The 21119-nt window shown below is 45.1% G+C and overlaps 1 protein-coding gene across 1 annotated transcript in view; it reads left to right on the plus strand.

Moving 5' to 3' along the window:
- Positions 1-19716, plus strand: part of LOC306755153 (peptidase inhibitor 16-like) — a 34101-nt gene extending 14385 nt beyond the window's left edge. The window contains exons 2-6 of the mRNA XM_079239436.1: positions 14977-15127; positions 15273-15340; positions 15434-15543; positions 15683-15774; positions 17007-19716. Of these exons, the coding sequence (XP_079095562.1) occupies positions 14977-15127; positions 15273-15340; positions 15434-15543; positions 15683-15774; positions 17007-17431 (846 nt within the window). The 3' untranslated portion in view covers positions 17432-19716. The remainder of the gene's footprint in view (positions 1-14976; positions 15128-15272; positions 15341-15433; positions 15544-15682; positions 15775-17006) is intronic.
- Positions 19717-21119: the final 1403 nt, after the last annotated feature.

The raw sequence follows: 21119 nt of genomic DNA on the forward strand, positions 1-21119 counted from the left end.
AGTTTGAGGACAACAACAACCGTGTCAAGAAGTGGGAAGAAAAAAAAAAGTGATTTGAAAAGGTAAAATCATGAAAATTCTTTTAAAGTTTTAGGAAAACCTGAAGTTTTGCAATATTTTTTTAATTTTATTTCATCTTTTATTTGCCAAATCTGTTAAGTTGTTTTTGCCGTGTTTTTGTCTTCTAATGACGTAGTAGCTGTAAATGATGTTAATATCAGATGGTTGATAATTGTACGACCTGTCCAGGGGGTACCTGCCTCTCGCTGGGATTACTACAGCTTCCCCACAACTGGTTGGATGGATAGATGGATCGATAGATGGATGGATGGATGGATGGATGGATGGATGGACAGCTAGATGAATGGATGGAGAGATGCATGGACAGACGGATGGATGGATGGATGGATGGATCAACAGATGGATGGATAGATGGATGGTTGGACAGATGGATAGCTGGCTGGATGGATGGATGGATAGATGGATCGACAGATGGATGGATGGATGGATAGATGGATAGATAGATGGATGGATGGATGGATTGACAGATGGATGGATGGATGGATGGATGGATGGATAGACAGATGGATGGATGGATGGATTGACAGATGGATGGATGGATGGATGGATAGATAGATGGATGGATGGATGGATCAACAGATGGATGGATATATGGATGGTTGGATGGATAGATGGATGGACAGATGGATGGATTGATGGATGGATGGATGGATGGATCAACAGATGGATGGATGGTTGGACAGATGGATGGATGGATGGATGGATGGATAGATGGTTGGATGGATGGATGGATGGATGGATAGATGGATGGATGGATAGATCAACAGATGGATGGATGGATGGATGGATAGATGGATGGATGGATAGATCAACAGATGGATGGATGGATGGATGGTTGGACAGATAGATGGATAGATGGTTGGACGGATGGATGGATGGATGGATGGATGGATGGTTGGACAGATGGATGATGGATGGATGGATAGATGGTTGGGTGGATGGATGGATGGATGGATGGAGAGATGGATGTTTCCACTGACAAACATGAAAATGTTTTTGTTGTTGTTCTTTTGTTTGGTTTTTTAGTGTGTGTGTATGTGTGTGTATGTGTGTGTGTTGCAACGACCCTTGTTGCTGGTTATGGCATCCCAACTCAGTTTTCCATTTCAGCCTCACCAGAAATGATTCATGAAGAAGATCCTGAGACTTGTGGCAAACACACACGTTATGAGACACACTGATGGAGCTGAAGCCATACCTGAACAGTCAGTTTCTGCAGCTCACAAGCAGACCGCCGTTAGCGTGGCTTGTTAGTTTAGACAGAAATACAATCAGCTGTTTAGAGAGGAGATGACCTCCATTTCAGTCGACAGGGTGTGTGTGTGTGTGTGTGTGTGTGTGTGTACATGATGACCTGGTAGTTGTAACACAGACCAGATGTTGAGAGAACCCAGAGAGAGAGGAATGTGAAGGAGAGCCCTGCCATTGTGTGTGTGTGTGTGTGTGTCATCACTGAACAAATAAACACTGACATAAATGCTCCCACACACACAGAATCACCAACACACATGGGGATATTGAATTCCAGGTCCTGTTGTTCATTCTTGGGCTTTCTTGGCAACAGTGACTCAAACCACGAGACGAGGACATCAGGGTGGGTCTCAGATGTGGATCTGCTGGCTCATCATGCACCAGCAGCAGCCCCTGGATCATCTCTGCCCTTCACACACGTTCCACATCCACAGCAGAGACGTTTAAATCAGATGTCGTACTCTGGACTGTATGGCTTGTTCAGTAGGTGAGAAGAAAAAGGGGAAGTATGAGCAGAACATTCAGGACCCACCTTCCATACTACTTCATGTCAGACCCTGGCCATGTGCAGTGTAAACTGGAATTCCTCCCTGTGCATATCCGTTTGGGTGGGGTATCGCTGTGCCCAGTTTAAACTTGAAAAAAAAAATTCCAAGTTCCCTGTAAGGAACTGGAACCAGGACAAGTTGCATTTCTGTATCAGGAACTGGGAGGAACTTCATCAGGACTCTAAACTATTACCCAAAGATTCCAGGTTATATTTGCTTTAATGTCAGCATAAACCGACAACTACTGTGATTAGTCTGGAATGAAGATGCATCTTTGAAGCTAACCAGCTGCTGCTAAATGGTAAATGGACTTGTACTTCTATAGCACTTTTCTAGTCATACAGACCACTCAAAGCGCTTTACACTACTTGTCACATTCACCCATTCACACACACACTCATTCTACACACTCATACCCTGATAGGGGTTCAGTGTCTTGCCCTAGGACACTTTGGCATTTCAGGGGAAGCCTGGAATTGATCCCTCAACTTACTTGTTGAAGGACAACTGCTCTTCCTCCTGAGCTACAGCCACCCCCTTTGACAGGCACACCATGGTAGGAAGTATAGGGTTTACATATGGTCCTTTTCCACCAGCACATGCTAAGCCTGGCCCTGCACCACTGCTCCTGGTATGTAGCTGTTTCCATCAGGATCTTCTGGCACCCCGTCTGTTGGGGTTCTGATGGTTCAGAGTCTGGCTGAAAATGCGTTATGTACAGTTTGAAGGCTCCGATTGAACAGAATTTGACATCACAGGATGAGTCGTGTGAGCGATTCTTGGTGACATTTTTTGGGTCATATCAGCATGCGACTTTTCCACCAGCAAACTTACAAGCCACAGACCGAGCAGGTGAAGCATCACCTCTTCGCCCTCCACTGTTACACTGTATGTGTCGCAAACAAACAACTCCACGATACTTATGAATGGCTTTGCCACACTAACAGTTGTCATGGAAACCATGAAAACCGGTGCAGCGGTGTCGGTTGAAATGGGGTTGGGCTTTGTAGGAGCTGGTGGAAAAAGGACCAAAAGTAACAAAGGAAGATTGGTCATTGTAAGGCCAGCATGTCAAAAATGGGAAGAAATTAGCAAAATCAACAAGTGTCTGAAGAAAGCATATCAAAGTTCAGATATGTCATGTTGTTTCTTCATTTCCACTGTTCCAGTATCATCTGTGTCTAAAAGCTGTTCTGTTACAGGACGACTGGGAGGCAAAGATGGCTTCTCTGCATTGCTAAATTCTCTACTTGGGCTGAAAAGAAACATTTAAAATAACTTTTATATGTAGATTCCAGATAGAAATCTTCCATGTGGAGGTCCTGAAACGTTTTCATCTACTTCCTCCAGAGTTACATCCATCCATCTACTTTCACAACCACTTAGTCCAGTCAAGGGTGTCGGGGAAGCTGGAGTCTATCCCAGCGATCATTGGACGAGAGGCTGGTACAGGTCGCCAGTCCATCACAGTCCAGAGTTACATGTAGGATTTAGTAGTTGTTTACAAAGCAAAGTGGATTTAATCACACCAAGCCTTCTTGGTTTACATTGTTTCTTGTTTATTTTGTTATGTTGACATCAAGATTTAATGACAACATTAACATTATAGTGAAAAAAGTCTAATTTTTCATCAGAAAATTGTTTGATCATTTAGCAAAATGTTAAAAAATATTTACTTTTTTTTTTTAGATTATTACAGTTTATTACCATGTGATATGTCAAAATTGTTGGTCAAATACAAATAACACATAATGTAGAAAATTATATTTGACATAGTTTTTACTAAAATGTGATGCAAAAGGTCTGCATGCATTAAATATAATCCATACGGAATTATAGGGTTCAGATAACAGGATCCTTATTCCTCGTTATCTCCAGGAAAAACTGTTTTCTCAGTGGTATTTTAATTTATTTTTTAAAAATGTTGAGAAAAGAAAAATGTTTGTTATTGTTAGAGTTCAGGAGTCGTAACCCGCAAGTGGACTGAATAAAACACACAGGACTCAGACCAGTTGACCGCTGGCTGCTGGTTTTCCACCTCACATTGAAAATCTTGTCATTTTGATCAAACAGCTTATTTTTTGTGACAAATGGCCCATTTTTGAAGACAATAAAACAATTAGCATGTTATCAACTAATGAAACTAGATGTTCTTCGGAATAAAAACCTGCAGCCATGGTCGCTCTTGGCTTGTGTACAACAAAATCCCAGAAACCACAGCTTGGAACACCAAAATGGAAACCAGCCTAGTCATTTCTAAAAAGACTGGGCTGTTTTTACTGTGCAGGTTGCTGCATTTTGCATTTACAAATCTTACAGAAAGATCCAAACCAGCAGTGTCCAAGAAGGTCTGGTTTACTAACTGTGTGTGGCCTCAACCAGGTTTATGAGCAGAATCTGCCAACAAAAGCAGATCTGCAGTGAGAATATGCAGCAGGACAAAGAGCATTGTCCCTGCTGCATATTCTAAATTTTGTCTTTGGTTGAGCTGCTGCTGTTTAGGCAAATACAAGAAGCCCTATTTTACAGTTTTGCAATGTGAAGAGCACGAGGTTTCCCAACACATCAGTGTGACACCAGGCAGAACATGTCAACAAGTTAAATGGTCACGTTTTTCTGAAAATACTGAACGGCTCTCATGTTACAGTCAGTGGGCCGTCGAGGTTTAGAGTTACATTCTTTTTAATGGAGATTTCTCTCAGATAAATTGTTGATGATCTGGAAAACCAGAATAACAGACACAAACAGATCCGTCTTTGTCTTAACTTTATTTAACTTTCCTGTCCTAGGCTCATCGAGCTAAATGACCTTCCTGACTCTTTATCTTGGTCTCAGCAGATCAGTGACTGAAGAGGAAATAGTTGTGTAGTAAAGTTCATAATGGAAAGGAAATGTGAACCTGGTGAGGGTGTCATCCTGTGGTCGGGATCAAAGTTCAAGTTGGGGATGACTCAGGTCCAATAACAGCTAATGGTCCTTGTTTTTATCAGTTTGTAGAGGAAGCAGAAGAGATTAATGTAAGGTTGAGACAGTCTGATGTCCTGACTCAGTGGGGGTTGGAGGCTGAAGGCTGGAGGCTGGAGGTTGGAGGGTGGAGGCTGGAGGCTGGAGGTTAGAGACAAGAGACTAGAGGATGGAGACTGGAGGTTGGAGACTAGAGGCTGGAGGCTGGAGACTGGAGGCTGGGGACTGAAGGCTGGAGGCTGGAGGTTGGAGGCTGGAGGCTAGAGGTTAAAAGCTTGAGGCTAGATGTTGAAGGTTAGAGGCTGGATGCTGAAAGCTTGAGGCTGGGGGCTGAAGGCTGGAGGTTAGAGACTAGAGGCTGGAGACCAGAGGCTGGAGGTTAGAGACTGGAGGCTGGAGATTAGAGGCTAAACGCCTGAGGCTAGAGGCTGGAGACTGGAGGCTGGGGGCTGAAGGCTAGGGGCTGAAGGCTGGAGGCTGGAGGTTGGAGACTAGAGGCTGGAGGCTGGAGACTGCAGACTGAAGGCTGGGGGCTGAAGGCTGGAGGTTGGAGGCTGGATGCTAGAGGCTAAAAGCTTGAGGCTAGATGCTGAAGGCTAGAGGCTGGATGCTGAAAGCTTGAGGCTGGGGGCTGAAGGCTGGAGGTTAGAGACTAGAGACTAGAGGATGGAGACTGGAGGTTGGAGACAAGAGGCTGGAGGCTACAGACTGGAGGCTGGAGATTAGAGGCTAAAAGCTTGAAGCTAGATGCTGAAGGCTAGAGGCTGGGGGCTGAAGGCTGGAGGTTAGAGACTGGAGGCTCGAGACTAGAGGCTGGAGGCTGGAGGTTAGAGACTAGAGGCTGGAGACTAGAGGCTGGAGGCTGGAGGTTAGAGACTGGAGGCTGGAGATTAGAGGCTAAACACTTGAGGCTAGAGGCTGGAGACTGCAGACTGAAGGCTGGGGGCTGAAGGCTGGAGGTTGGAGGCTGGATGCTAGAGGCTAAAAGCTTGAGGCTAGATGCTGAAGGCTAGAGGCTGGATGCTGAAAGCTTGAGGCTGGGGGCTGAAGGCTGGAGGTTAGAGACTAGAGACTAGAGGATGGAGACTGGAGGTTGGAGACAAGAGGCTGGAGGCTACAGACTGGAGGCTGGAGATTAGAGGCTAAAAGCTTGAAGCTAGATGCTGAAGGCTAGAGGCTGGGGGCTGAAGGCTGGAGGTTAGAGACTGGAGGCTCGAGACTAGAGGCTGGAGGCTGGAGGTTAGAGACTGGAGGCTGGAGATTAGAGGCTAAACACTTGAGGCTAGAGGCTGGAGACTGCAGACTGAAGGCTGGGGGCTGAAGGCTGGAGGTTGGAGGCTGGATGCTAGAGGCTAAAAGCTTGAGGCTAGATGCTGAAGGCTAGAGGCTGGATGCTGAAAGCTTGAGGCTGGGGGCTGAAGGCTGGAGGTTAGAGACTAGAGACTAGAGGATGGAGACTGGAGGTTGGAGACAAGAGGCTGGAGACTAGAGGCTGGAGGTTAGAGACTGGAGGCTGGAGATTAGAGGCTAAAAGCTTGAAGCTAGATGCTGAAGGCTAGAGGCTGGGGGCTGAAGGCTGGAGGTTAGAGACTAGAGGCTCGAGACTAGAGGCTGGAGGCTGGAGGTTAGAGACTAGAGGCTGGAGACTAGAGGCTGGAGGTTAGAGACTGGAGGCTGGAGATTAGAGGCTAAACACTTGAGGCTAGAGGCTGGAGACTGCAGACTGAAGGCTGGGGGCTGAAGGCTGGAGGTTGGAGGCTGGATGCTAGAGGCTAAAAGCTTGAGGCTAGATGCTGAAGGCTAGAGGCTGGATGCTGAAAGCTTGAGGCTGGGGGCTGAAGGCTGGAGGTTAGAGACTAGAGACTAGAGGATGGAGACTGGAGGTTGGAGGCTAGAGGCTGGAGGCTAGAGACTGGAGGCTGGAGATTAGAGGCTAAAAGCTTGAAGCTAGATGCTGAAGGCTAGAGGCTGGGGGCTGAAGGCTGGAGGTTAGAGACTAGAGGCTGGAGACTAGAGGCTGGAGGCTGGAGGTTAGAGACTGGAGGCTGGAGACTAGAGGCTGGAGGCTGGAGGTTAGAGACTAGAGGCTCGAGGCTGGAGGCTGGAGGTTAGAGACTGGAGGCTGGAGACTAGAGGCTGGAGGCTGGAGGTTAGAGACTAGAGGCTCGAGACTAGAGGCTGGAGGCTGGAGGTTAGAGACTAGAGGCTGGAGGCTGGAGGTTAGAGACTAGAGGCTGGAGGCTGGAGATTAGAGGCTAAACACTTGAGACTGGAGACTGGGGGCTGAAGGCTGGAGGTTGGAGGCTAGAGCCTTGAGCCTGCAAAATACATACAGAGCTACCAACGGAGCAGCTCTTTGGCGGAGTTCTGTGCAGCTGAAATCAGCGAAAACTGGCAATTCTGACAGGGTCAGTTATGTGCTGTTTGGTCAGCAAAGATTTTGTAAGAAGTCTGCAGCTCTTGTTTGTGAAAAGAACTGCACCGTTGAGGATCATTACGACTTGTTTAGATAGCATTTTCAGAAAGCCAGTGGCTGCTTCACGAGCCGCAAGTCAAGAGTCAGCGAGCCGCATGCGGCTCGCGAGCCCCACAATGAGTTGCTGCCATGTGATTGGCTGATCAGATATTTGCGTTAACAGCAGTTGAATACGAGAACCTCATGATGTGGACGGTGAGAGTATAAGGCCTTAAACATTATAGGATTTGAGCAGCGTTTCCTCACCACAGTTTTACAGGCCATAAAACAGAGTAATCTGTGGTTTTGGTAACACAGTATCTGTGAAGTGCTTTCCATGAGAATTACAGCCCATAAAACTATAATTATTCCAAAACACCCACACACTAAAATAATAATGTTAATTAAAAGCAGGAAGATTGAATCAGAAAACAAACAGAGATGATCAATGCATGAGCAATACTGTAAGTATGAGTTTAGTTCTGACTGTGTGAAAACCTTCCAACTAAAGCACTGAACCAGAAGTTTCTCCTCTGGAGCTCCGCGAGGAAAATGAGATGACTGATGACAGAATCAGGAACAAAAACTTTCTCACTTTTCTGGTCTTCATCAGATGCTGCTCACACAGCAGTTCTTCATCTGCCTTCCCAACAGATCCAGTCATTGTTCAGTTTCTTTACAACCAGTCAGCTGAAGGTCAATGGGAAGTTCAAATGGGATCATGATACCACTAGTTCTAAGCTGGAGGAGTCAAACACAAGAACAGATAGAGGAGCATGTTTACAGTCCAGCTACGGTGCAGGAAAAGGTTTGTAGGTTAGGCAGCCGCGGTAAATCAGCACAAGAAGACACAGCTACCCCACTGCAGCAGCATCTGTATCTCCTGCAGGCTGCTCGCACACCAGGTGGTGCTAAAAGGTTAGCTGGTGTTCAGAGAGTGGATGAGCAGGGTTTAAAACTTAGCCTGAAAGTTTCATCATCCCTGAAGATAAACTGGGAAAAACGTTATCAGCTAATGGTCTGACAGACACGCGGGACTCGACAGCAACATTGTCATGCATCACGCTTTCTTGTCTCTGATGACATGAACGGTGATACTGGAGGGAATTCTGGCATTTGCAGAGCAGAACATGAGAGATAAAGCATGAAGGATGAACAGTCGGGAGATTTTTCCTCAAACTGACTGAAATCTTGCTGATAACTCCAAATTAGAAGAGAAAAAGACAAACTGGGTTTGTCCTGTTTTAAGAGAAAGGAAACATCATGTGATGGTGGACGTGAAGGCTGATCCAGATCCATTCAGGGCCTGCTGAACAGCCAGTAAAACCCTCGCTGATTGGTTGTAGAGCCACGCGACAGCAGCAAAAGTTTTTTCATCCTTGCTGTTCTGACACTGTGGCGTGAGCTCCTGCTCCACGTTAGACACCTTTCCTCACTGTCTATTCCTAAAACTTCATTTAAAACCCATTTTTATTCCGCTGCTTTCAGCCCAGTGGGAGACTGCTTCTGTTCAGTGTGCCGGTTTTATTTATTGGTTTTATTTACTATTCATTCATTTTGTTTTATTGTTTTCTTATTCATTGCATGATCAGTTGTTTAATTGTGTTATTTATCGCTTTTAACTGTTTTATTCGCTTGTTGTTTTGGCTCACTGTGCTCAGCACTTTGCTCCAACTCTGGATGTTTTTAAGGACTTTATTAATAAAGTAGAGTAGAGTAGAGTTGAGTTGAGTATATTTGCATATAGCAAGTCTCTCTGTGCATGAGGCATACATTTCGCCTGATGCCTGCCAGTTATTAGATATACATCCAGGTACTGGAAATCTTGACTAGTTAGTGCTGGAAAAACTGTTCAAGATGATCCTGTTGAGAAGGATGATGATCAATAGATGTTATCTTCAGGCTCAGACTGGCTGTCTGTCCATCCTGTTTTATTCTATTGTGACATGTTTAGTCTTTATCTCACAGTTCTGGATCACAGAGCGTCAGGCCAGCGAGTTTATTCTCAAATCTGCAATCAGACCAGTATGATTATCTGACCATTTGACATCTCTGCAGCGCTGTTACAAAAAAAGAAGAAAAAATCCAGATCACCTGGAACTGCCTGATGTTCCAGCAGAACATTCTTCACTGTACCACTAGATGGCGCACAAATACCACCGTGGTGCATTTACCCCGATAGGCAACGACAGCAGCTGTATATTAAGTACATTTCATTTCATTCCTCTTTTATTTATTTGTTGCACACATGGCTTTCCACAACTTCTCATCATGACAAAACAAAACAATTTTTAAAAAAAAAAAGCCATCATGGTGCACCATCAGAGGAGCAGGAGGAAGATAAACTCATACCTGCAACTTTCATGATCAAAAACACACATATCCTCCTGACTACCAGCAGTTCAAATTTGTCCTCTGTGGAGGACCTTTGTAATCCTAAGTATTTTCATCTCCCTGAATGCTACTGAACTAACGCCTTTTGGTCTTTAAAGAGGACATTTAGTGCTTTTAAATGGTACCTCATTTGTAGGGATGGGGCTTTATGAACTTTCTTTGTCTCTTCAAGAAAAATGGCCTCCATTGCAACAAGCATGGTTTACAGGAAGAGCAAAAGTGCAGAATACTTTTCTTTGTGCTGATTTTTACTTGAAATTTTGTAGTTATATTTTCATTGAATATCTTATAAACACATTAAATCATTTCTTAGATAAATATAACCATATTTTACCACAATATTTAAAAGTTTAAGCAATGTCCTCCATAGTGGACATTTGTAGTTACACTTTTTTTTCCCCTGGTATTTAGGAGAATATAGATATTCTGTCAGCTCGTTATTTGAAAAACAACTCTTAACACCTGGAAAAAACACACAAAAGAAAAACAAATTAATAGCTGAAAAATATTCACACTTATTTACATTCAATATATACATCATTCCCTTGGTTGATACACACTAAATATTCTGCTTTTATACTTTCTTTTAAACTAAAATGCATCTGCACACATCTTCCACTCTTTATGTAACAGATTCCATCATTTGACCATGAAAAGTGTTTTTTAAAGTGAAATTTTCTGAACTAAAAACAAAAAAATTTGAAACTTTAGTTATACAGAAAGCAAAAAGAAATCCTTTCTATAGCTAACATTACGAAGAGAAGTCAGGTCGATTACATGATAAACATAGACTTTGTTTCATGTGGCCAATGCTGGTTAACTCAAGTCTGGTTTGTGGCTGTGGGAAAATCATGAGATGATTCCTGAAGTCTTAAGACAGAGGTGTGAGCATCGGCCAACTCCAGATGTGAGCACATCCTCACAGCATCCTCCCTTCAGCAAACAGCAGCAGAGCTGCAGTCTTGGTCAAATGAGGAGTTGTCATCCTAAAAGTCTTCTGGATCAGTCAGAGAGATTTGAGACATGAGGGTGACATTTCTGCCACTTTTCCCTGTTGTCGTCGTCCAGTCAGGCCAGTCAGGCCAGTCAGGCCAGTAAGGCCTTTTCTGCTCCAGTTTACATCAGTGTTATACTCACTTCAGTTCACCTTTATTTGTCCAGCTCCTGTCATCTCATGGTCCAGTTCTATCCACTTCCTTGTAGCCCAGTCATAATCAGATGAAAAGCCAACCCATCATGTGAGCCACACTAGTCCACTAATTAACTAAGTTAATATAAACTGGTTGATAAAAACAATGACCCACCATCAGTCTGCCGCTGAGAGCTGCTTCGCTCAGTAACAAATGTTTCTTTTCTTTTTTTTTTTTTTTTTTTTTGTCTTGTCCAGCATTTAAGCAAGCAGACTGATGTTCTGGATGCTGTGTTCTGCTGAGCAAATTTATTTTGCCAAGGGGAACTTTTATAGATGTAATGATCCCCTTGTATTTCTTGATTCTTATTTTATTTTTCTATTTGCTTTGGATAATAGTTAACTATTATTAACTATTATTATTAACTAACTATTAAATAGTTAATAGTTAGTTACAGAGTTTATGCTGCTGGACCTGACCGGAAAGGACAGGAAAGGGGCAGAAAGAGAACAGAAAAGAGAACATAAAAAACAAAAAGATCAACGCATACACATATATGCACATACATACCCACCTACATATATATGTATATAAACTCGCACATACAGTATATACATACATACATATATATATATACACACAAACATACATACATATACATACATATACACATACATATCCATGCACATACATATAGACATATACATACATACATATGTACACACACATACCCACCCACACACATAAATATATACACCCACACAAGCCAACGCTAGATTCATGGTCCCTGTGGAGAACAAAACCATTGACAACCAGGAGGACCAGAAACTAGCAAGTTAAATCAAAAAGACAGAAAGAGAGGTACCTGCTGTAAACTTGCTGGATGACTCAGTGACTGTGATTCATGCAGAACATTCATGCAGAACATTCAGAGTGGAACGTGTTCAGAGAAGAGTGATCATGCCAATGTGACCCCGCCCGCCTAGGGCTAGAGGCAGGCCAGGAGAACCCAGAGACCCGGGTAACCGACAGTCACCCCCAGGCACAGACCCCAACCACCCCACTCCAGAGCCAGCCATGCATCCGCCCAGGAGGTGGCGAAGGAGGTCCCCAACCAGAGTCCCCCGCAGTCAGGGGGAACAGGCCCCAGCAGGCCCAGGCCGGCAAGGGCCGACTCCGCCGGGCACCGGCCACCCAGGGCAGACAGAGCGCAGGCCCCAGGGCCCCAAGAGCCCGAGAACAGCCCCCCGCCCCCGCAGGCAGAGGGTACAGCCCACACCGACGGAGGACCAGGATCCCCAGACCGCCACCTAGCGGCAGCCAGGTCGCACCCCAGTGCGCCAGCTGCGCTCCCCGGGTACAGGACACCACCCCCCCACCACCAAACCACACACACATAAACATGCATACCCTCCCTCCCCCAACACGCACTCCCCTCTCAGCCCCCATCCACACACCCCTCCGCAATCCACACACATCTCCCATCACATACACACCCCCACCCCACCTCTACTCACTCACCCATACCAAGTCACACAAACCCCAACCGACCCCGCCCCCACACACGCTCACACCCCGCCACCCCATCCCTCTACTTCTACCCAACCACACATGCCCCACCAAACACCCCTCCACCACCCACAGCCCCCCCACAGACACCCTCACTCTTCCAACACAGGCACACCCCATTACATACAACCCACCCACCAACATACCCCTCCACACACACACACACACACACACATCTACTCATCCGCACACATCCCTATCCCCTCACCCCCCTACCCACCTATATCCCCAACCCTAATCCCCCCCAGCCACCGCACCATCCATCTGTAACCCCATACACCTACTCCCACACATCCTCACCTCACCCCTCCATCATGTCCCATGTGAGATGTCCCAGAGGGGGCAGAGGACAGGATGGCCCCGATCAGGGCCCCCATAATTACCGCCCACCACTCCCAGCGTCCCCCCCACCACTCCACAGATGCAGCTGACCCAGCACCCCCCCAGGGCCGGCGACAACCCTCCTACAGCCAGGCCAGCCCAGACTCAGGCCTAATGGATGGCACGAGGCTCGGTGCAGCGATCAAGACCACCTTGATGGCCTTTTTCACCACCCAGCGCCACGTGCACACCTCCCAATACCCTGCCTGTGTGTGATGGGGGGCGGGGAGGAAGAGGGGTCGAGGGATTTAAGTCTGGAGGAAAGCTCACCCTCCTCCAGAAGGCGAGCTGCCAGCAGCACTAGGTATGCCCCCCCTCCCAGGGCCTCCCAAGGACCAGGACAAGCCAGGGGCAGCCATCCCCGTAACCAGAGCCTTCGGCGACTCTAACCAGAGAGTCATCACCGACCCCAGAGGGGACCAACTCACCACACGCAGAAGGGGGGCATGAGGACAAAGAAGAGGAGGGGCGGCAGAAGGGGAATCCCAGACCGATTGTCCACCGCCCCCTCACTCACAGAGGACACCCCCACCTGGGGACATGAAGTCCCCCCTTGTCCACACATCGGCACTTTCACACACATCCGCCACTGTCTCAGCACACACACCTACACCCACACACACACACACACTTCCCGACACATACAGGTCCACCCAGCCACACATTCAGCCCACCCTCAAAACCATCCTCCTGACCCCCACGTCACATCCAAATCTCCCCCCCCCCCCCCCATCCATCACATCTACACTTATCCACCAACCCACCACACACATGCATACATACACCCCTGCCCATCGCCCCCCCCCCCCCCCCCCCACACACACACACACGTATACATGCACTACCGCCACTCCCCACATACACGCATCACCCCACTCCCCCACACACACAGCACTACCCCCCCCCCACAGATACCACAACACGCACCCACAAACACACACCCACCCGTATACATGCACCATCGCCACTCCCCCCCCACACACGCATCATCACACTTCCCTACCCACACACATCCACACACCTATGTACCGCCACCAGTCCTCAACACACATCCCATCCACACTATCAAACACCCCCCACTCCCCAAGTCCCAGGGTCGCAACCAGGCACCAGAGCATGTACCTGCCTGCCGCCGCAGCGGCAGGGCAGGTACAGGGCAGTAACAAATGTTTCTGCTAACATCAGGTGGATGGGTGGGAGACGCCAATCACATACTGCTTTTTCAACCCCAGTTTGAGATCAAACTATGTTTTTTTTCCATTTCCTGGTTGGGTTTCCGTAGTAACGCCACATGATTATGGGTAAAAAAAACAGTCATGGTTGAGACTATAATTCATTGTTTTTACTTTGCATTTTGTGTCAGAACAACACATCCAAATCTTTTATTGGTCACTTGCTAGAACAGTGGGGTCATCAAGTCTGGTCCTCAACCATCCTCAAGGTTTTAATGGTTCCATGGTGCAACATGGGGGGTAACCGAGTCCGGTCCTCAACCATCCTCCAGGTTTTAATGGTTCCATGGTGCAACATGGGGGGTAACCGAGTCCGGTCCTCAACCATCCTCAAGGTTTTAATGGTTCCATGGTGCAACATGGGGGGTAACCGAGTCCGGTCCTCAACCATCCTCAAGGTTTTAATGGTTCCATGGTGCAACATGGGGGGTAACCGAGTCCGGTCCTCAACCATCCTCAAGGTTTTAATGGTTCCATGGTGCAGGAGGGGAGTCACTGAGTCTGGTCCTCAACCATCCTCAAGGTTTTGATGGTTCCATGGTGCAACACATCTGACTCAAATCAATGGCTCGTGAATAAGCAGGTGCAGAAGATGACAAGCTGTGGACAAACCTTTCCATTTGAATCAGGTGTGTTGTAGCAAGGAAACAGTAAAACCTGCAGAATGTGTCCCCCTCTAGGACCGAAGTTGCTTGTTACGTCACCGTTCCAGATGCTGTCTACAGGCCTGTCAGGTATCAGTGCTGCATTAACTACTGATCAGACTTTGGGTCTTTGGCCCAGTTTAATGCACCATAATCTGGTTGTTAGAGTCCATCATATCCTGACGTTTCATATTCTGTCAGACTGATGGCTGACGTGGCAGCAGATGGCCACTCAGGGTGGATCTGGTGACACAGCGGGTGTCAAAGTTCCTGAGATTTCATGAAGTCCTCGCACCAGATGACACACTATAAATTTGTCGTCTGCAGAGATGGGACCCAAATCTGAAGGTGATTGCTGAAGGTTACGCTGCTAAATGCATCTGGAACCACAACCCAGAACTGGAAGATATTGGAGAGAACCTGTACGTCGGCAACGGGCCGCTGGATCTGGGAGTGGCTCTGGAGAAATGGTTCCTGGGTGAGACATCTTACACATCTTCCTTATTTTACCTTTTAATACCAGAAAATGGTTGAAAGGTATGTTTTTGTGGGAAAAGTCTGTTTGAAATACATCTGTTGTGTAGTGTTGATGTGTGTGTGTTCATGTTCTCTGCTGTATGCAGAACATCTGGACTACAACTACCAAAACAACAGCTGTGATGAAGATAAGATGTGTGGACACTACACACAGGTCAAATACACACACATTATTCATACACATATGAGTTTGTGTGTGGACCACATCATCTTGGTTTCATCCGTGTGTGTGTGTGTTTGTGTACAGATGGTGTGGGCAGACACACACAGACTTGGCTGTGCCATCCAACACTGTAACACCATGGAAGGACTGGACTGGGAGAAAATTAACTTCCTGGTCTGTAACTACTACCCAGCGTGAGTAATACTACTTGTCGTACTGCAACAAGGGCTCCCCCTAGTGGACAGTTACACACTTTCGCTGTGTCATGAATTTTCGGCCTCTGAAGTTTAGTAGCTCTGAAATTTTATGTGAATATTGTCTGTCTGTGTTCAGGGGTAACTATGAAGGTGAGCAGCCGTATGTGGAAGGCGAAAAGTGCTCCAAGTGTCCCGAAAACATCCAGAAATGTGAAAACAACCTCTGCGGTAAGACGATTCATCCACATCTACAGCTTGCAGGATCATCTTGTGTCAACTTGTTTTTGATCTAAGTCCAAATAGCCTACAGTCATGAAAAAAAGTCTTTTTCATGTTTTTGTTTTTTTTTAAAATATTAGGACATGATATTTTAAAAAAGCCTTAAAATGAGACCAGTCCTGTGTTATTATTTATGAATAAAAGACATTTAACAAACTCAGAAACAGAAAGCAGAAGATATGCATCACTCAAAAGGACACGTCCCCAACAATACTGAATCTCGAGAATAAATTACTGATAAACGGATGCATTATAAAAAAATTTTTTTTAAAATTCACTCCCCCCATAGTTGTCATGAAGGTAAACCTGACCTATTAAACTGAAAATGGATTTTTGTACCAGGCTGTAAACAAGTTTATTTCTGCTGTAAACAAGTTTATTTCTGCTGTAAACATGTTTATTTCTGCTGTGAAGTTGGTTGTTTTTTAACATAACTATTGGGGTTTGTTCCGTTTTGGAGCACCTAGTGGATGAAGGGGGAACTGCAATGTTTGTCACTTCTGCATAGGCTTCACTTTTAACCACGGGAGGTTGCTGGTTGGGTCGAACACAAAACACAATGCCATAAGCTTCCACCACACCATGAAAAGCCCCGAAGTCTTCTTCTGTTGTGTCTTTACTTGTAGAGCAGAGAAATCTTCACCGTCCGGCTGCTGCTGTTGATATCCTGCAGGGACAATAACAGAGAAAAACTGAAATCAGGGTCTGATGACACAATTTGTTGCAGGATGAACAGAAAGGAACAGAACTTGTTGAACAAACTTATAAGACTCATTTTTTACTCCAGCTGAATCACAGAAATGAGTGGAAATCCATGAATTGTTGCTTTTATTCCACACGTTGATAGAGACAGTATTTACCCACACATACTGCTCTGGAAAAGCTTGAAGGGAAAACCACAGGAAAGGACATCTTAAATGCTTTTAACACACTTTTCCATGAAAACAATCTGGGATTTTAGTGACGAGAAAAGTTTTGACAAAAGTTTAGTCATGGATTGTTCATATTCAACCTGTTCCAAACAAATTGGCGTTGTATTGGCAAGGCGGTACTTGGTTGAAAATGGTCCCATATTGCTGAAAAAGTCTAAGAACCACTGCTTTAAATCAGTCCATGAAGCCTGTTAGTCATCGCTGGAATGTGAATGTTATAAAAAATGATTTTCTTCTTTGTGTTTATAGTTCCTGACACTGAAGAGGAAGAAGAGACAGATGAACTGTCCTCACACCCTCCAGAAATCCTTCCTTCTGGAAGCAGTGACTCCGCAGACCAGCTGGCCACCACTGCCAGTTTTCCCAGTATCCTATCCACCCTCTTCACAGTCGACTCTGGGGACACCCCACCTTCAGGAACCACTGCTGAGGCTGTTGCCTCCAGCAGAGCTCCTTCAGCAACAGAGGGACCAGTAGAGGACGCTGAAGAAAACAATGAGAACCAGGAAAATGAGGAGAAAGAGAGGAGAGAGGAAAGTACAAACAGGAAGAATGAGATATGGGTGGGATTGGAACCCAAAAACATACCTAAGACTGTAGCATCTGCTGGTTCAGCACTCGCACCTTCAGTCCTGTTAGCTTCCCTGACTGGAATCCTGACTCGCTGGCTGTGAGGAGAAAGAGGAGGAGAAGTGAAAGAAGAGGAGAACAGAGGAGACAGTGACTTCTCCTCACCTTTGCTGTCTTACATCGACTGCACGCTGCTTTGTTAATCAACACGGCGGTAACAAACGGTTTCCCGTCTCTACATTCAGAATAAAATAGGTCAAATAATGATTCGCTCTCAAACAGCTGCTGTTTTCACATCTGCATGGAGTCTCGGCTGAGGTCTGGCTTAGATAATGTCAACATAACCAGCTTCAGTCCACCTGGAACACTACCTGATAGAGCTAAAAGCAGTTTTCACAGGAAACCGGTTCACACTGTGTGCACTGAGTTGTTAGTACTAACTGGAAAAAGGGATGTAGCTCTATTAATTCTAAATCTAAACCTCCTTTAAAGCAGCCTTTAAATGATCATCTCCATTTCTTTTACTATGAAGATGAGTCATGGAGTTTCATCAGAATGTGGCTAGTGTTAGCTTAGCATCAAGACTGGAACCTCAAATTTCAGTGGTATAAATAAATTTATTGATGAATCGTGTCTAATATTTGTAGCTGACAAGTAACTAAAAAAACCTGCAAGCTGAGCAATGAGGCTCTAGGAAAAATGGTCAGTCACAAGAAGCCCCCCCCAGCTTTAGCAATGTCTTCACGTGCTAGCAGTAGATGCTGAGTTAAAATGTTGACACTCAGCAGATGTAACCGGAATGTGAACAAGCCAAATAAAAGATAAAATAAATATAAATAAATAAATTATGTGAGGAAATTCCTCACTTCGCCTGTGTTCATGACTACCTTTGACATAATTATAAGCTTATCAAGTCTGCTGTGTTATGTAAATTGTTGTCACGTCTCTTCCGCTCAACACTTCACTACGCTTACAGGAAGGAGCGAGTTTAGTTGTTAAAGTGTCTGTCTTCACTAGCTGCCAACTTAGCTGCCATATTTAGGAAGTTTCATGGCCTCCCTGAACATCCCTTTATCCCAACAAATGCTAAATCCATTAAGGATGAAAGAAATTCTGGTTCTTGCATTGGAAGTATGAGATCCTCATGCAGAAACACGTTACATCCCCTCCAGTAGTGGAATAAATGCACAGTTCAGTGATGTCTTTGTTCTGCTCAAAGAGGTTGGAAGATGGTCACATCAGTCATTTGTTGGCACCCACCTAACGACAGCTAGCATCTGACTTCATCCTGTCTCTTCTCTGAGATCTGTCCAGCCAGTAAAAGTCAGTCTGTGTTGACTTGTCTTAGCTCTTGTTCTTTCACTTTCTCTACTGTTGCCACTTTTCTGTTGCTAAATCAACCAGACATTTATTAGATTTTTTTAAATGGTTTTCTCAACATTTAGTTGAGCTTTCAGCCAAAAATGAACCACTGAATATCAGAGGCACTCCAGTCTTTGTGGTAAGCGAGGCTAGCAATGTATCATCTTGCTCAGAGCACACTGTGGTCAAAATAACTTCAATTAAATACAAAATAAGAATTATTAAAATGATTGTAACCAAGTGTGTTTAAATGGATCATTTCAGAGATGCTGCCACAGTCTGACAACATTTTGTATTTCTTGTGAAAGACTAATTTACCTGTCTTACCAGGTGGGGAGTTCATTAGGGGATGGAAAGGTTTTATAGTGGAGTTGCGCACACAACTGTCATTGAGAGGATTCTTAGTTTAGCTCATGTTCATATCCAAGACTTTCTATGTTGTGATTTTCACTTTTAATGGTTGTTTTGTTTGGTTAAACCTAAGATAGATCCTCACACATCTACAACATGATATAGACCTCCTTTTACCATCTAAGCTGCAAAATATACGAAGGTCATGCAGACGAGACAAAAGGAAAACTGAACGCCATCATGTGACGTTAGGTTTTTTCATGTTCCACTGCTGAACCAGTAGAACCAGCAGAATCTCATTTGCAGATTGTATGTTTAACTGGAGTTTTTGTATCTGCAAGGTGAGGATGGTCCCAGTTGTATCTATAAAAAACTGATTCTAATATACATGATCATGAAATGTGGGGAAACCGCTAAGCGGGTGCCATTTTTGTTAAGACTTTTGTGTTTAGAATAATGAAAATGCAGGAGAAATGTTTGTTGTAGGCTGTTTGTTGTGTTCAAACTGACGACCCTGCTCTTCTTTCTACTGCACACCTTACCTGTCAGACTGGAATTACAACTGGACATCGTCTCATCAGTAGCTCATCTCTGCTACACCATTGACTGGATATGAACACAATTATCTTGAATAACTTTTAGCAAAAATGGTGTAAATGTCTGTAATATAAGATTAATAAAGACATAAACTTCATTTGTGCTTCATGACGAGCTATGTGTGAGCATGCTTGCTTTCAGATGAATGCAAAACATGTATTATTTCACTGTAAAATGATGACTTCACATTGGCTGCGCTGTGGTGAGGATGTTTAAAAAAGGAAGGCAGTAAAGGAAGAAAAAGAAAAGAAGAAAGCGAGTTGGAAGAGATTAATATAGATGCACGATGGAGAACAGAAACAAGAGGATTTAGAGGGAAGATGTTGAAATATTGATTGCTAATTGCTCCTGGCACTGCCAGGTTGTTTCTGGTGCTACATGGACTGACTGTGTGTTTGTGTGAGAGCATTTTTAAGCAAGAGTGTTGCAGTGGCTGCTTCATAAACGAAGCATTTCTTTCCTCTGCTCAGGATCCATTACACTCCATTCCTTTTCCAGTCATACTAATCCATTTGTGTTTCCGAAGAGAAGATGGAGGGGTGACCAGGGTGGCACTGGTCATCTCTGAACTCTAACTGGACACCTCAGATGACCAACAGGACACTGGAGGAGGACAGAAATGTCTCTCCAGCCCTGCACCAGTATCACTTCAAGTTTCCCAAATAGGCAGTCTTAAAAATTATTGTCATGTGGCTTTGCATTTATAGAAGTTTGTCCCTGTGCAAGTACACCTACTAATGTTAGGTGGGGCTTTTAACCTGATGTTAGCATGAAGCTACACAGCAGTGATTATGTAGTTATGTCTTAGCTTTAGATTAGTTTTTAGGATGATGTGGATAAATTTGGGGTTTTTTTGGGGGGTGAATCTAGGGACTACTCATGAAATCACTTCATCAAGATTTTCACATTGTAGCTGAAAACATGACACTAAAGATACTCAAACATGACTTCTGTATCCACATTATTTAAACTGAAGCCAGGCCGACACTGCGATTTCGAGGCGATTTCACCACGATTTCGCTGTTGCAGACCACACTGCGTCGTCGTGGAAACATCATGGCATCGGGATGTCCGGTCGGGAGGTCGTAAGCCGAACAGTGTGAGAACACTCACGAGGAGGGATTAATTGCCGCTACGTTCTAACGATGATGCTGCGACCTCCCGATCAAACTTCTGGCATGTCAGAAATTTTCCCCGTCGCTCGTACAGTGTGAGTGGTGTTACGTCACAATTCTATGTTCGCACCTGCACAGAAGACGCCGGTGGAGCTTTAAACAATGGCGGGCAACCCCAACTTCAGACGTGTGCGGTGGACACAGCTGCTAGAAGAGAGATTAGTAGAGCTATGGAGAGAACACGAGTTTTTCTTTTTTTATTTTGTTTCAGCGCACACAACTGCAACAACTTGCTGCCTGCTCGCCATCTTGTTGTCAGGCACGCTGTGGTTGTCATAGGAACTAGGAACCTTTGTTTTTCGTTGTT

Source organism: Telmatherina bonti (assembly GCF_933228915.1).
Source record: "Telmatherina bonti genome assembly, chromosome: 4".
In the NCBI taxonomy this organism is placed as follows: domain Eukaryota; kingdom Metazoa; phylum Chordata; class Actinopteri; order Atheriniformes; family Telmatherinidae; genus Telmatherina; species Telmatherina bonti.